Here is a 15,947-nt window from a genome sequence, read left to right as displayed (position 1 = left end):
TAATGTTGTGGTTGGGTGGTTGGGGTGATCATTGATAAACCAACAAAAAGAGAGGCGGTTGGGTTGGGATGAATATTAGTGATATGGAAGACAGAGAAATTAATAAAATAGATGGTTGGGTGGTTGCTGATAAACATAGTCTAAGACCACTTCTAAGACTGAGTTTATCGGTCTCAAAAGGCGAGACCTGGTCGACCGCCATGTGTATAACTATATTTAAAAAAAATGAAATGTTTGGACCAAGGGACGTTTGACCGACAGAAATAAGACCAGCTTGGTCTCTCTCTTTCCTCTACTCTATCACCAATAGATTAGTTACACTTGTTTATATGATATTGGTTTCAAAGATTTTATTTAGATAAATAGATAATGTTGTGGTTGGGGTGGTCATTGATAAATCAACAAAAATAGAGATGGTTGGGTTGGAATGAATATTAGTGATGTAGAAGATAGAGAAATTAATTAAATATTGAAAAGATGATTGAATGGTTGGGTGGTTGCTGATAATTAAACATAGTCTAAATGATTTATGATTGAGAATGAATATGACTTCAATATGTTTTCTTTTATATAATTAATAAAATAACATTACAATATTAAAAGTTTAAAAAAAATTGAATTGTATTTGACCGACATTGAATTTCTCATGAAACCCACGTGTCTTAAAATTGTGTGGCGCCTGTGGCTTGACAAAGCACAAACGAACATAGTATATATCCTATTATTCCATTCCCAGAAAAAAAGGAAAAAGAAAAAAATGGTAGTTCTCTGCAATTTATCAGCTACTGATGCTGCTGTGATTGTGCCTGCAATCTTCTTCTTCATCTTCCTCATCAAGAAATGGAAGAAATCCAAAAACAGCATTGCGATGAAACTGCCACCCGGTCCCAAAGCACTTCCTATAATCGGAAACCTGCATCAAATAAGCTCCCCTCCCTTCCGCTGCTTCACTGACTTAGCCGCCCGCTACGGCCCCATCATGCACCTCAAGCTGGGCGAGGCCCCCACCGTGGTGGTGTCGTCACCGGAGATCGCGAAAGAAATGCTGAAAGATCTCGACCCCAGCTTCGCCAACAGACCCAAGGGCGTGGCCTTGGAGATCATGTGGTACGGCTACCTGGACATCGCCTTCTGCCCCTACGGCGACTACTGGCGGCAGATGCGGAAGATCTGCATCAACGAGCTTCTCAGCCCTCGGATGGTGCGCTCCTACGCATCCATCAGAAGAGACGAGGCCGCTCGCTTGGTCGATTCATTGAGAGAATCTTCTGGAAGGTCCGTGAATCTAACGGAGAAGGTCTTCACCTTCTCGTGCTCCATCACGTGCCGCGCTGCGTTTGGCGGCTTGTGCGAGGATAAAGAGGGCTTGATCAAGGTGATGATGGAGACGGTGAAGATGGCGGGAGGGTTTGAGATTGAGGATATCTTTCCGTCTTCGAGGATTGTGAGGGCGCTGAGCTGGAGCAAGACGAGGCTGAAGAAGATGCGGCGCAGGCTCGATGTGATTCTCGATGATGTAATTGATCAGCATGAGGAGAATCTGGCGAAGATGGCGGCGCCGGAGATTCAGGAAGATTCGGGGCGGAGATCCGGGAATGGTGAGTTTGGGGGTGAGGATTTTGTTGATGTGCTACTGAGGATGAAGGGAGGAGAGGAGCTCAAGATTCCTTTCGGCTATGACAGTATCAAAGCTGTGTTGTATGTAAGTTCACTTTCACTGCTCTCTATTTGTTGATATCTTTCCCAGGATTGTTTAGTGTCTTCTTTTTTGTTGATAATTTTATCATCAAAAAATGAGAATGAGAAAAAAAAAATTATCGTTTTAAATTTTTTCTTTCATTTTTCTCATTTTCTGCAAAAGATAATTATACCTTTTTCGCATCTCTTCTTTTCACTCTAATAATAGATAATATTAATTATCATCAATTCATTTTTTTTATGATAATAATATTATTCCATTTTAAAGTGAAAATGAGGAAATATGAGAAAGAGTACTAAAATCCTCTTTTATAGAAAATGAGAGGGAAAATGGGGAGTGATTTAGAAAAGAAAAATTTATTTTCCTTTATTTTTTTATGATATATTTATCAATCAAAGACCCTTAAAGTCAATAGGTCGGGTCAATCAATCAATTCCGACATAGTAAAAAGAAATAACATCCACAAAAATTAAAAAAATTAGGATAAAGGCTATCCTTTTAGCGAATTTTCAAAAATATCCAAACCTAACGATAATATCAAAACAATACCCAACCTATCAATAAAATATCGTGCGTATCCTATTAAAATTTTTCGATAATCGGAAACTGGCGTGGATTGTCGGAGTTACAAAATGGCATATCCAAGGAGATTCTTTTAATTTAGCTGGAAATGTTCTTTATATCCCTCTTAAAAGATTGGGCAGAACGGCAGCACGTTATCGTTTTATTTCATCTTCACCTCTCTCTTATATGTTCTTCAATGGCTATGCCAATGCAGATGAGATCCTCTATCCCACTATTTTGTGTGTATCACCGTGTACCACTCTTAATTTAATTATTTTATAATTATATTTTATAAAAATAAAAAATATTATTATATTATGAACTCTAATTAATATTTATCACTAAAACTTGAAATTTTAAAAAATTATATACCCTAACTTTGAATTAATGAACCCAAATAATCAATTATTAATTCAAATAAATATAAAAAATAATTATAAACCTTAATTAGATGAGTGAACCCTTGTTAATTATCTTTTTATAATATTAAAGCATAATAAATTAAAATTAAAGAAAATATAATTAAAAATTATAATAAATTAAGAATGGTACACGGTGGTACACGCAAAATAGTGGAACAGAGGATCCCATCCGATGACAATGGGCTTCTATCGCCAATAATAACTCTTACAAAATATAAGAAGGTAATGAGATGAGTCACGAGCAGGGACGGAGCTAGGAATTAAGTTTGGGGGGGCTGAACTTGTGCGCCCCCAAGAAATTTTTTTTGGGCATTCTGTATATTTAAGGTATTTTTTTATTAAAATACGAGCATAATACTAATAATAACGAACAATATTTTCATAGATTATATAGTTTCAATATATCACAAAACTTTTTTTGGACATTTCATATATTTAAGACATTTTTTATTAAAAGGCAAGCATAATAATAATAATAACAAACAACATGTTCATAGATTATATATTTTCTATATATTACAAATTAATTTCAACACATTATAATTTTTTTAGCATTTCATACATATTAGGCATTTTTTTATTAAAAGACAAGTATAATAATAATAATAACAAACAATATTTCATAGATTATATAGTTTTAAATAACAGAATTATCCTTAAATTAAGTATATATGAGAGAATATAATAACCAAATACTCTTTTATAAAAAAAATTATTTTATAATAGGTATAAACATATATTTATATATAAAAAAAACTCAGAATTTGAGAGGGGGCTCTAGTCCCCCCCCCCCCCCGTCACGAGGTCGAGATGAGTAAGAGTTGCAAAAAGTTTCAGATGATTTATAGTTTCCCAATTTCACTGGATAAAGATTTATACGATAAGAAACGCCAGAAAATCCAACCTACCGAAAATTTTGGTTAGGGCTTCAATAGCAGAACACCCAGGAATTACAAATGGCCACTGCAATTTTAGAATACCGAGCAATTTCAGACGGCCGCCGCGATTTCAAAACACCCAGCAATTTTAAGGAGACGCCGCGCAATTTTGAATCGTTTCTTAAGAGAGAAGATGAAGACCAAAGATGTCGTGCTTTGTTTCTTAGGAGAGAATTAAGAGGGAATGAATAAAACGCTTTTGATATGTTAAAAACGTTTTTATTCTGCCCAATCTTTTAAGAGGGATATAAAGAAGATTTCCAGCTAGATTAAAAGAGTCCACGTGGATATGCCATGTTGTAACTCCGGTAATCCACGTCAGTTTCTGATTATCGGAAAATTTTAATTAATAGGACATGGACGATATTTTGTTGATAGGTTGAGTACTGTTTTGATATTATCGTTAGATTGGGGCATTTTTAAAAATTTGCTAAAACGATGGGACAAAAAGTGACCTATACCCAAAAAATTATAAAAATTAGTAATATTTTTTATTTAAAAATATACAAATATACCCTTAATGATTAAAAAAATTCAAAACCCACCCCCTAAACCTGCGCCCCACCACCCTAAACTCCAATCTTCTGCCACTCGTCACCCCCTCCCCTCCCCCACTTCCGTCAATGTGTCGCCTCGTTGTTGCAAGGTTTATCGATCTATCTCTCTCTCTTTCTGCCACCGCCTCGCCCGCCTTTGTCTCTCTCTCTCTTTTCCTCTTCTCTCTCTCTCTCTCCCCTTGCAATTCTCTGTCTTTGACTCCATCATCTGTTGCTACCTCATTCACCTTTCTCTCCCTCTTCTCATGATTCTCATTGCTCCTCGATTCTACAATTGCCACTGTTGCCCCAAACTCCACGCCATCATCGCCTCCAAAATTGTGATTATTATATTCATTTGCAAAAAAATGTGTAACAATTTACACATTGTTGCACACTACCATAAATATTACACATTTTTTTGCAAAAGATTATAAGTGTGTATTTTACGTTGTTGCACACTACTACTAAGTATTACTACTATTTTCGCAATTCTATCCATATGCCTAGAATTTTCTTGTACTTAAATTTTCTTTCACTTAATTAATTAATGATTTTGGCTAGAACAGGTGTTGCCTCTTATTATTATGTCCAGCTGTATGTTTCCAAGTTTAATTTGAGCATTGTTTTCACGAAATGATTTACACATGGCGATTTAGAAACTAAAAGTTAATAGTATTAATTAGGTGTAATAGCGTTAGAATATATATAAACTTTCATACATTTTTTATCACGAAGATATACCGTAGATGCATCATTTTGATAAATGAATGCAACACCTACATTCTAATGGATCAAAAATTTCATATTTTTTAGTCCAATGCAAATTCTCACATTTCCATAATAAATCCATTCCTTATAATAACAAATTTCTATATATAATCAATGATATAATTTTTCGATCTTTTCATATATATATATATATATATATATATATATATGGGGAAGGCTAAAATAAGAACGCTTTTTAAAATATAAATTAAGAACCATTTTCAGCCCTTAGATCATCAAGATCTACGGTTGATTCATCACCTTGTTGGATATATTCATGGTCATGAGTTCGAATCCCAAAGGTAGCAAAAAATTATTTTTTCGATATTCATACCTTTATACAGTTTATTCATGCGTGTTATACATAAAATTCATGCATTTTTGCTGGTTCGTAATTCTTAAAATAAGGGTGGTTTATTGAATAACCGCCCCCTATATATATATATATATATATATATATATATATATATATAGTCAAGTTAAACAGAGAATTATTATATATTTCATTTTGAACAAGTCTATACATGTTACGAACAGATCAACATAACAAACGAACAGACGAATTTAGTAAAAAAATAGAAAAACTCGCCACCAGCAGGATTCGAACCCGGGGCAAATTGTTGTTCATGCGGTACATTGATTTGTTCGTAAAAATTGTAGATCTGTTCGTTTTTGTTTCACGAATTCTCTATTCTCTAAATATTTAGCATTCTCTGTTTAACCTTTCTCTCTCTCTCTCTCTCTCTCTCTCTCTCTCTCTCTATATATATATATATATATATATATAGGGTGAAGATTCGTAGAGAACTGCAAATTAAGTAGAGAACGGAGAACAAATATAAAGTTACGAATAAGTCTATAATTTCGATGAATAAATCAATGTATCTTATAAATAAGTTTTGGCCTAGGTTCGAATCCTAAGAGGGGCGAGATTTTATATATTTTTTCTGTATTTTTACTGAATACACATTCATTAGTTATGCGATATATTCGTTAAATTTATAGATATATTCATTGTTCTCCGTTCTCTATTTATTTGCAGTTCTCTACGGAACTCAACCCTCAAATTTGAATTCACTGTTACATGCGATATATTAAAATTTATTCTATTGTCAGAATATTTTGCTTAACTAACAATTTCTCAAACTTGGCTCACATGCATGCCTAATTATAGTACGTACCAATTTCCAGAAACTGATTTATATATTTAAATTAATTGTTGATTAATTATGTCAGGACATTTTCACTGCTGGAACTGAGACGACCGCAGCAACTATTGATTGGGCGATGGTAGAACTAATGAGAAACCCTAATGTGATGGGCAAAGCACAAGCCGAACTAAGACAAGTCTTGAAAGGAGGCAGCTGTGTACACGAAGATGAGCTTCATGAACTGAAATATTTGAAACTGGTGGTCAAAGAGACTTTTAGGCTACACCCTTCAGTTCCAATGCTGCCTAGAGCTTCCAGAGAGGTGCGTGAAATCAAAGGCCAGTATGTGATACCTGCTGGTGTTAGGGTGATGGTCAACATTTGGGCAATGCATAGGGATCCAAGCATCTGGAAAGATCCAGAAAGGTTCGAGCCCGAGAGATTCGAGAATCAAACCTTGGAATTTACTGGTAGTGATTTTCAATTCTTGCCATTTGGAAGTGGAAGAAGAATGTGCCCTGGAATCATGTTTGGTTTAGCTAGTGTAGAGTTGGCTTTAGCTCAACTGCTCTACCACTTCGATTGGAAGCTTCCAGAAGGTGTTAGGCCACAAGATTTGGACATGATTGAGAATGATGGTCTTACAGCTTCGAGAAAAGACGATCTATTTGTGGTCGCCATTCCATATCAACCATTAATTTAATTTGAGATCTTATGTTACAAATTTGTCATAGATATATTACATATTCTAGTGATGTTCTTTAATTAATGGATGTTTCATTTGCGCATCTTACTATTGATGTATTATATATAATTTGAATATTGGATAATCCATGTCATCATTAGACTCCTCTTCCTTAGCAGCAACATCAGTACCATGTTGAGATGTGATCTCTCTAACTGTTCCAACATAATACATGTATATGTATCGACTTATGTACTCATTTCTTCTAAATTTTGCTTCTTTTCTTCTTCAGGTTATCCTCAAGATATATGATATACAATTTGGTCTAATATGAACTCGTTTATCAAAATAGAGACAGACTGGACGTCACACACTAGCAGATGATCTATTCGAATGAGGTTGATCGATCTTTCGGGTTGGCCCTATATATATATATAAGACACGGGCTATTTTCGAGCAAATCACATCTTGTTGTCAAGTTATTCAGTTACGGACTTTTCGAGCTAAAATTTTATCGAAAATTTTAAGCCCTAACCCTCTCCGTTGTCGACGAATTTTAGGCTAGATTGGCATCCTTATTTATAAGTAATGTATGTTTAGTCGCTTGGTACGTACGTAGTTCTAATATGATGTGCTGTCTATACAATTACTTAATGTTTGGACAAAACAAAATTTTATTTTTGATTTCGTTTATGAATCTTGTGATTATGATAATCTAGAATAATCTTGTGATTAGAAAAAGGAAATAAGGAGTTAATTTGTCGCATCTTCTGGCCAGGGACGGAGCCAGGGGGCTAGAGCCCCCTCCCAAATTTTGAGTTTTTTTTTAATATATATAGATATATGTTTATACCTATTATAAAATAATTTTGTTTTATAAAAGAGTATTTGGTTATTATATTCTCTCATATATATACTTAATTTAAGGATAATTATGTTATTTAAAACTATATAATCTATGAAATATTGTTAGTTATTATTACTATTATACTTGTCTTTTAATAAAAAATGCCTAATATATATGAAATGCTAAAAAAAATTATAATGTATTGAAACTAATTTGTAATATATAGAAAATATATAATCTATGAACATGTTGTTTGTTATTATTATTATTATGCTTGCCTTTTAATAAAAAATGTCTTAAATATACGGAATGTCTAAAAAAAATTGTGATATATTGAAACTATATAATCTATGAAAATATTGTTCGTTATTATTAGTATTATGCTCGTATTTTAATAAAAAAATACCTTAAATATACAGAATGCCCAAAAAAAATTTCTCGGGGCAATTTCAGCCCCCCCCCCCCCCGAACTTAATTCCTGGCTCCGTCCCTGCTTCTGGCAGCTTGGATTTCACAAAAGAGAGTCGCGGTGGCTAGGCAGAAGACAAATGGGGAGAGAGAGAGGGTCGAGTCTTCAAGGGGCGAGGGTCGTTTGCGGTAGATAGAGATCATTTGCGAAGTATCATTTGCATTTAATAAAAATGTCATTTATTATTAATTAGTAAAAGTTTTATTTACGCAGGTCAAACATTTTTTAAAAAATAGAAAGAAAAAAAAAACATGCAGGTTGGGTTGGATAGGTCTATACAGAGTTGGATCCATCCCCAACAAAGAAACCAGTTGCAGGCTGTGGATGATTAACTTCCTTCAGGGGGCGTTTACTTTGCATGATTGATAAAATAAAGATTGAGTATTATATCCTCAAGAATATGATTATTCTAATCTTACCATTTTGATGGGATAAGAATCAAGCATAACTAGTTCAAATGATAAAATAATTATGGTCTTTGGAATATCCCAAACTTTCAATCTAACAAAGTAAATAAGGGATTAGTCTTACTATTTTTGTCTATCAAGATTAATCATTCAAAGTAAACGCTCCCTTAGTGAATAGTGATTGGGGAGACCATGCTTTTAAATTTTGGTCGCGCTATTACACTTGGTTTTTTTTTTGTCCCGACACAATTATTTAAAAAGTAAGTTTTTTTTTGTCCCGACACAATTATTTAAAAAGTAAGATTGAAGTGTAAAAGTCGTGCCACCTTTCAAAACCAAAACAAACGATCAGTTTCTTCATCTCCAAATATGAGTACTATAGATATCCTCTAACCACCATTCCACCCCTGCAGCAATTAAAACAAACATGCTTGAGCTAACAACCACTGCTGCTCTAATTTTGTCTGCAATCTTCTTGTTCATCTTCTTGGACAATAAATGGCAGAAATCCAAAAATGGCAATTCAATGAAACTACCACCTGGCCCCAAACCACTTCCTATAATCGGAAACCTGCATCAAATAAGCTCCCCTCCCTTCCGCTGCTTCACAGACTTATCCAAACAGTACGGCCCCATCATGCACCTCAAGCTCGGCGAGACCACCGCTGTGGTGGTCTCGTCGCCGGAGATCGCCAAACAGATGCTGAAAGATCTCGACCCCAGCTTCGCCGACAGGCCGCAGGGCGTGGCCATGGAGATCATGTGGTACAACTACAGCGACATCGCCTTCTGCCCCTACGGCGACTACTGGCGGCAGATGCGGAAGATCTGCGTCAACGAGCTTCTCAGCCATAGAATTGTGCGCTCCTTCCAATCCATCAGAAGAGACGAGGCCGCTCGCTTGCTCGATTCCCTGCGGGAATCTTCTGGAAGCTCCGTGAACCTAACGGAGAGGATCTACTCCTTCTCCAGCTCCATCACCAGCCGCGCCGCGTTTGGCGGCGTCTGCAGGGACAACGAGGCGTTGATCAAGCTGATGATGGAGACGCTGACGATGGCCGGAGGGTTTGAGATCGCAGATCTGTTCCCGTCGTCCAGGATCGTCGGCGCGTTGAGCTGGACGAAGCGGAGGCTCAAGACGATGCGGTGGAAGCTCGATGTGATTCTGGATGATGTAATTGATCAGCATAGGGAGAATCTGGCGAAGCTGGCGGCGGCGCCGGAGAATCGGGGGCGGAGGTCCGGGAACGGTGAATTTGGCGGTGAGGATTTGGTTGATGTTTTTCTGAGGGTTAAAGCGGAAGAGCAGCTCCAGTTTCCCATCGCTAACCACAATATCAAAGCTGTTTTGTATGTAAGTCTTCATACCTTCACTCCAATTTTATTTATTCGTACAATTTATTAAAATGTTGCCCCAAAATACACAAAGTTTGGATGATTTCCACTTTTATCTATATCAAATTCTCATTGTCATATCTCATTATTGTATACTAAACTTCAATCGTTTACAACCTAAATAAATGGTTAGAAGTATGTAAAAATTGTTAGCACGAAAAGAGAAGAGGAATTGAATCAATTCGATTAGATAAACAAAAAAAAAGGATTTGTATTGAATAGTGAAATATATTACTGTGCAGGATATGTTCGCTGGAGGGACAGAAACCACAGCGACAACTATTGATTGGACGATGGTAGAACTGATAAGGAACCCTCGAGTGATGGACAAGGCACAAGCTGAAGTAAGACAAGCCTTGAAAGGAAGCAGTCCTGATCAATACGACGCCGTCATTCATAACTTGAAATATTTAAAAATGGTGATCAAAGAGTCTCTGAGGCTACACCCTCCAGCTCCAATGCTGCCGAGAGCTTCCAACAAGGAACACGTGATCAATGGATACACCATACCTGCTGGAGAAAGGGTGCTGGTGAACATTTGGGCGATGCAAAGAGATCCAAGGTTCTGGAAAGATCCGGAAGAGTTTGAGCCCGAGAGATTCCACAATCAAACCGTGGATTTTATAGGTGCTGATTTTCATCTGTTGCCATTCGGTACTGGAAGAAGAATGTGTCCTGGAATGACATTTGCTTTGGCTTCTGTAGAGTTGGCTCTAGCCCAGCTACTCTACAACTTCGATTGGAAGCTTCCAGAAGGTGTTAGAGTCGAAGATTTGGACATGATTGAAAATGTTGGCTTAGCATCTTCAAGAAAACACAATTTGTTTGTAGTCGCCACGTCGTATAATGAATAATTAGCTCTTGGTGTGTGCGTGTGTTGGCCTAGCGGCAGGAGATCAATACCCAAGACTTGAGGTCCTTAATTCGAGTCATTCGTCGCATGGTTTTTAAATTAATAATAATAATCAGCTCTTGGTTTTGAGATTTCTATATTAATCGAAAATATGTCCGTAAAATTCTTTGGTGATTTATGGAGAGTTAAACTTTGTACTCTGCCCCCGTCAAAAAAAACTTTATTGACTCCCAGTAAAAATTCTTTAACTAAAACTAATATATACACCAACCAAATTCACGTAATTTCTAAAACATATTTAAACAGTTGAACAATCACTACAACAAAAAAGGGCTAAAGGGACACGTAAATATGTCCCAATAAATATCTTATTGCAACATCTAAGTTTTCTCCACATTGAAAAATGGTGTCGCGTGTTAGAGTGTAGCTAAAGCATTATTAGGTATTAGGACACTCTAGAATGTCGTAATAGATAAAAATTACACAGACTTTAAATACCTAATGCGACATTGATTTATGTTGGAGCAAATTATTACGACATCTCTTTTTGTCCAAATAAATACTTTATTACGCCATTTTCTTGTGTCCTCAATAATTTGAAGTTATGCTAATAATTTTAAAATGCGAATTTTTATATATTCACATATTATTCAATCTATTGGCATCAAATACATTCATTGCTACAAAACTTCAGGAAATAAAAGTAATTGAAACACATAGAATATCTAAATAAATATATTCTACTTTTTATAATATGAAATTATTTAAAATTACAATTAAAAGTCAAAGTGCTTGACACAACTAACTATTAACAAAGTAATAACTGAATCATACTCTAGGGAAAAATTGGAGTAATCACAAGTTATAGCTAAAACATAAATTTCCTTGAAATTTCTAACATTAGCAGAAATCTCCCATGTAGAAAAACTTGAAGGAAATATCTGCAACAACTGACGATGGCCTATACATCTGAAATGGGACGGAGCTCTTAGCATTTGCATTTAATTTAAATTCCTGAAAGAATATGAAAACGAGTAAGTAAGATAGGAAAAGATAAATTAAGCATGTAAATCTAATGCACTACAAGATGACACTAAATTATGAATGGCATGCATCAAATTTTTTAAACATGTACTTCACCTTAATTAGCATGTGGATTAAGTGTTGACTTCTTTGAAGACAATGAATCAACAGATGAACTAGGAGACAATCCACGGCCATCAGAAGTTGAAGTACCTCTTCCATGAGCAGAAACAAATGATGCAGAACTACTGATCCGAAGAACAGAGACTAGTGCATCTTGTGCTTCAGGACCTGTACCTTCTGATAACTCGTCGAAGAAGCTTCCTTTATCCTGATCTTTGGGTAATATACGTGATGGATCAAACACAATAGCATTTGCGGATAATTCGACATTAGAACACTTTCTTTATTTAATGAGTTTGGACCTGAAAATGTAATCACTCGATCTTAATAAACACAAAGATGAATAACACGGAACAAATCAAGTATATAGAACAAAATATAAACCAAAGCAAAAGAAAAATGAGGCCAGAATTGTGTCATTCAATGAAAAAATGTCAATTCAACAACTCTTATAAATCCTACAAAAATTTAAAAAACTCATCCAATAAAAGAAAGCTACAACTAATTAAAAAGAAGGAAATGACAAATATATGTATGTAACTGGAATAAATAAGAGAGATCGCTCACCCTCAGCTTTAGATGCTTGACGCTGATCATGTAACTGCAAAGAAAAAGAAGTTATGGTTAGATTCGTAAACAACAATTTAAAGAAACACCATCAAACTGCAGAGCACTCAACAGACTCTCACTTCGTCCTCCTGAGGCTAACAAGCCCTTTCAATGAGAAACTATATAATCAAGATCGCATGCAAACTATAGCCATCTACTTGAGGCTAACAAGCCCTTTCAACGTGCATCCAATGACAGCAGGTGCAAACAATTAACAATTTCAAACTCAATCGTCAAATAAACGGATGTTCACATGGCAGCTTATTCAAATGCCTTTAAGCGAGATGAATTAGCAAATGACACTCTTAGAGGTGGAAATAGATGCATAGAAGTATATTTGCACTAAATAGAAAAGATCTAACAAAAGAATCAAAACAGGGGGGGAGGTAAAAAATAACATATAATATATATTCGTTGATAAGCTCAAGTTGCTCTATTTACGCCTTCGGATTTAGTAGCCATACCCTGCAACTACATCAAGAAAAGTTGTCATCTAATATTACATTGTATCATGCCATAAAATATTAGTGGTCCAACGTGGTTTAAAATTAATTTTCAATGCTTACTTCACTCTTTGTAGAGCGCTCTTTATAGAGCGGCTGAGTTGTATGTGCTTGATGACAAAGTAGTTGTATAAGCAAGATTGAGTACCTGCACCAACATAACAAGTCGTTTAGAGAAACAGGAAAAACAAGAGTAATTAGAAATGCATAGTTCAACAATCTAGCTAGAAAAGTAAGTAATTACTTCCACCGCCTAACAAAATTAATCAAACATGCAGGGGGAAAATCAAGTACAAATTTGGTGGAAGGTAGCCATTGCATAGAGAAACGTATACACGAGCACTATCCTGAACTTATTAACAATTGGACTGAGACTTTATCAACCTGTACATCCAATATCAAGACATTAATAGACATAGATCTTCTTGACCTAAAAAATGTTCCAATTGGAAGTTTCAATAGCTTAAAAACAAGGCAAGTCAGACATTCAAGACACCACTATATACCCTAAAGTATCCATTCAACGATTGAGAGAAGATTGGTAACTAGAGAAAAACAAAAGGGTAGTCCAAATCGTATATCACATATGCCTACGGATTGAAGACAAAATTGATGGCTGCAGACAGGAGATATCATTTTTTTAATAAAAAAAATGTAGGAATAAGAAGAGTATAAACCTTACATCGCCGCGTCGGTGCCCTCGAATTTATGCCTGAACGAAAGTATATAGGCAATTCAAAAACCTAGCAGATTGAATTGAAAATATCATATATTCAATCAAAATCGGATAAATGAGAATAGTAGAGCCCTATCAAAGTCTTACCTTTCACCGTCGAAATTGATGGTTGACAAGAAGAAGACCAGCAATTAAAAACTAATTGAACTTAAATTATCAGAATTTTATAGAGCACATCAGCATGAGAAAAGTAAGCATCCTATCATATGGGTGATTTTGGAGGAATCATACCTACGGAGATGACTTCCGAGCGCGGCGGGTGCGAGCACAACAATGGCAATTTTATGGCGGTTCACGGCATGTCGAGGATAGTATACTGGCGGAACCATTGATTATTCACATCAATGGGAGAATTCAAAGAGGTATGAAAACTGCTGGTGTAATTTCTAGAGGATTTTTGTGATTTTGGAGCGAAATATCAAATAAGTTGTCGTAATATTTGGAATTTTTCGTGGGAATGGTGGGAAGATTTTTTGTTTTGTTTTTGAAACATGGTGGGAAGCTTTTGACAAAATAAAAACTCGGTGGGAAATGTTGTCGCTGGAGGTTTTTCTATCTGTTAATTATTTTTGTTAAATTAATTATTAAAATAAAAGAGATTATTGTAATACTATTTGTTTTATTTTTCAATCTTTGGTGGGAAATGTTGCTGTAATAAGTATTTGTTTTGTTTCTGTAATTGAAAAAATAACAATAAATAAATAAATAAGTTATAAAGGGGTTCTAAAGAAAATATAAGGGGAAAATGAATTAAAATGCTTGGTCTATAATTAGAACTTGAAAAGGAAATCGGAACATCGTCATTTTGCAAGATGAGTTTTAACTAACACAAATTTAGTATTTATATCTGATACTTTCATAAGTTATTTAGAATTTATAACTATACAATTAAAGTCAATCAACCAATAAATAATTTATTTAATTTAATTTATCATAAAATACAAGTATATCTTAAATAGCTTATATATATATATATATATATATATATATTATAATAATTTATATTATACATTGAACCATGCATATGTGCTGTATAAGAAAATGTATCCCAACCATTAATTGCTATCTATCTAAAATGTAGACGGAATAAGTCATAATTTTATTAAAATAAAATATTAAGTTATTCTCCCACAAAATTAATTTAGCAACATTTTATCATGTCATAATTATATATGTATTACAACATAAAATATTGTGTGGCGCAATAGCTTATAATACATGTATACAACATTATATAATGTTGTAATAAGATTAGTATTACCACATATAGTATTTGGTGTAGCAATAGTTATTAATAAATATTCAACAATGAATCATAAAAAAGTTGATGTCACAATAGAGGTTTTATTATGACATCCAAAGTTTTGTGTCGCCAAAACTATGTAGTAATAGCCATTTTTTCTTGTAGTGAATATCAGATAAACGATGTATATGTAAAGCGTGGGAACAGTATCATATAAAAGCATGATTGTGATACTTTGAAAAAGCATTATCATGTAGAAGCATGATTGTAATATATTAAAAATATTATATACTCCCTCCATCCCTAAAACTTGTGGAGCAAAAGAAATGACACAAGTTCTAAGAAAAAGTATGATAAATGTGTTTAAATAGAGATTGAGTCTCACACCCTTTTATAAATAATGAGAGAAAATATTTATGGGGTCATTTCTAAATAAAGAAAGACCAAATTTTTCAGGGACGTCCCAATATAAAATATAAAAAATATTGTTCAGACTTGATGATAGGTGCGATTAAATGTATTGGGATTTCAGATATAGAGAATAAAAGTATTAATGTATTTGAAGGAGACCTGGGGCTAGGGTAATGCGTAATTTATTAGGAATTGGGGGTTTAAAGGGTTGCTTATTTGTATGTACTTTATTTAAATATATGTACGAATATATAAATATATACTTAGTAAAAATAAAAAATGAAAAATTGCGGAAGCGCGTGCCCCATGATGGGTATGTGACATGAGAGAATGAGATTTAGTGTCTGATAATTTTACGTGTGCTACTATGTTTCACTCTTATATTTACTATTTTAATAATATTTTTTATAAAAGTAAAGTTTATTATAATATTATGAATTATATTTAAATTTTTACTCCAAAAAGTTAAAATTTTAAAAAAGGTATATACTGTAACTTTGAATTTAATTTATCCACTTATTATTAGTTAATAAAGATGAAATTTAATGATAAAAAATAATTA

The 15,947-nt window shown here is 34.4% G+C and overlaps 3 protein-coding genes across 12 annotated transcripts; 2 read left to right on the top strand and 1 right to left on the bottom strand.

The window, feature by feature from the left end:
* The first annotated feature begins 551 nt into the window (after positions 1-551).
* Positions 552-6,934, top strand: LOC131024882 (premnaspirodiene oxygenase-like). The gene is made up of 2 exons (XM_057954435.1): positions 552-1,702; positions 6,167-6,934. The coding sequence occupies exons 1-2, from the start codon at positions 647-649 to the stop codon at positions 6,782-6,784; spliced, it is 1,674 nt and encodes a 557-aa protein (XP_057810418.1). The 5' UTR covers positions 552-646; the 3' UTR covers positions 6,785-6,934.
* Positions 6,935-8,793: 1,859 nt separating this feature from the next.
* Positions 8,794-10,880, top strand: LOC131024881 (premnaspirodiene oxygenase-like). The gene is made up of 2 exons (XM_057954433.1): positions 8,794-9,843; positions 10,127-10,880. The coding sequence occupies exons 1-2, from the start codon at positions 8,917-8,919 to the stop codon at positions 10,736-10,738; spliced, it is 1,539 nt and encodes a 512-aa protein (XP_057810416.1). The 5' UTR covers positions 8,794-8,916; the 3' UTR covers positions 10,739-10,880.
* A 579-nt stretch (positions 10,881-11,459) lies between these two features.
* LOC131024880 (uncharacterized) lies at positions 11,460-14,634 on the bottom strand. Of its 10 annotated transcripts, none has more exons than XR_009102014.1 (6): positions 13,963-14,615; positions 13,673-13,738; positions 13,059-13,143; positions 12,451-12,484; positions 11,878-12,185; positions 11,460-11,751 (listed from the first exon to the last, which is right to left on the bottom strand). XR_009102014.1 is itself a non-coding variant. In XM_057954432.1 (6 exons), the coding sequence occupies exons 1-5, from the start codon at positions 14,058-14,060 to the stop codon at positions 12,028-12,030; spliced, it is 405 nt and encodes a 134-aa protein (XP_057810415.1). In that variant the 5' UTR covers positions 14,061-14,634; the 3' UTR covers positions 11,460-11,751; positions 11,974-12,027. The 10 variants fall into 10 exon arrangements, 2 of the variants coding, with proteins under 2 accessions (XP_057810415.1, XP_057810414.1); XR_009102012.1 differs by having other exon boundaries at positions 13,678-13,738; positions 13,963-14,614; XM_057954432.1 differs by having other exon boundaries at positions 11,974-12,185; positions 13,678-13,707; positions 13,963-14,634.
* Positions 14,635-15,947: the final 1,313 nt, after the last annotated feature.

The sequence above is a fragment of the Salvia miltiorrhiza genome, chromosome 5 (assembly GCF_028751815.1).
Source record: "Salvia miltiorrhiza cultivar Shanhuang (shh) chromosome 5, IMPLAD_Smil_shh, whole genome shotgun sequence".
In the NCBI taxonomy this organism is placed as follows: Eukaryota; Viridiplantae; Streptophyta; class Magnoliopsida; order Lamiales; family Lamiaceae; genus Salvia; species Salvia miltiorrhiza.
Note: the sequence above shows the minus strand (reverse complement) of the source record. Positions and strands in the feature narration are given on the sequence as shown.

Bases quoted from the DNA above. Each gene is read 5' to 3' on its own strand.
- LOC131024882 (XM_057954435.1), top strand. From the start codon at position 647: ATGAAACCCACGTGTCTTAAAATTGTGTGGCGCCTGTGGCTTGACAAA. The intron at 1,703-6,166 runs GTAAGTTCACTT...TAATTATGTCAG, and splicing joins GTATCAAAGCTGTGTTGTAT to GACATTTTCACTGCTGGAAC.
- LOC131024881 (XM_057954433.1), top strand. From the start codon at position 8,917: ATGCTTGAGCTAACAACCACTGCTGCTCTAATTTTGTCTGCAATCTTC. The intron at 9,844-10,126 runs GTAAGTCTTCAT...ATTACTGTGCAG, and splicing joins ATATCAAAGCTGTTTTGTAT to GATATGTTCGCTGGAGGGAC.
- LOC131024880 (XM_057954432.1), bottom strand. From the start codon at position 14,060: ATGGTTCCGCCAGTATACTATCCTCGACATGCCGTGAACCGCCATAAA. The intron at 13,708-13,962 runs GTATGATTCCTC...ACTTTCGTTCAG, and splicing joins CTCGGAAGTCATCTCCGTAG to GCATAAATTCGAGGGCACCG. The intron at 13,144-13,677 runs GTAAGGTTTATA...ATGTTGGTGCAG, and splicing joins GAGGGCACCGACGCGGCGAT to GTACTCAATCTTGCTTATAC.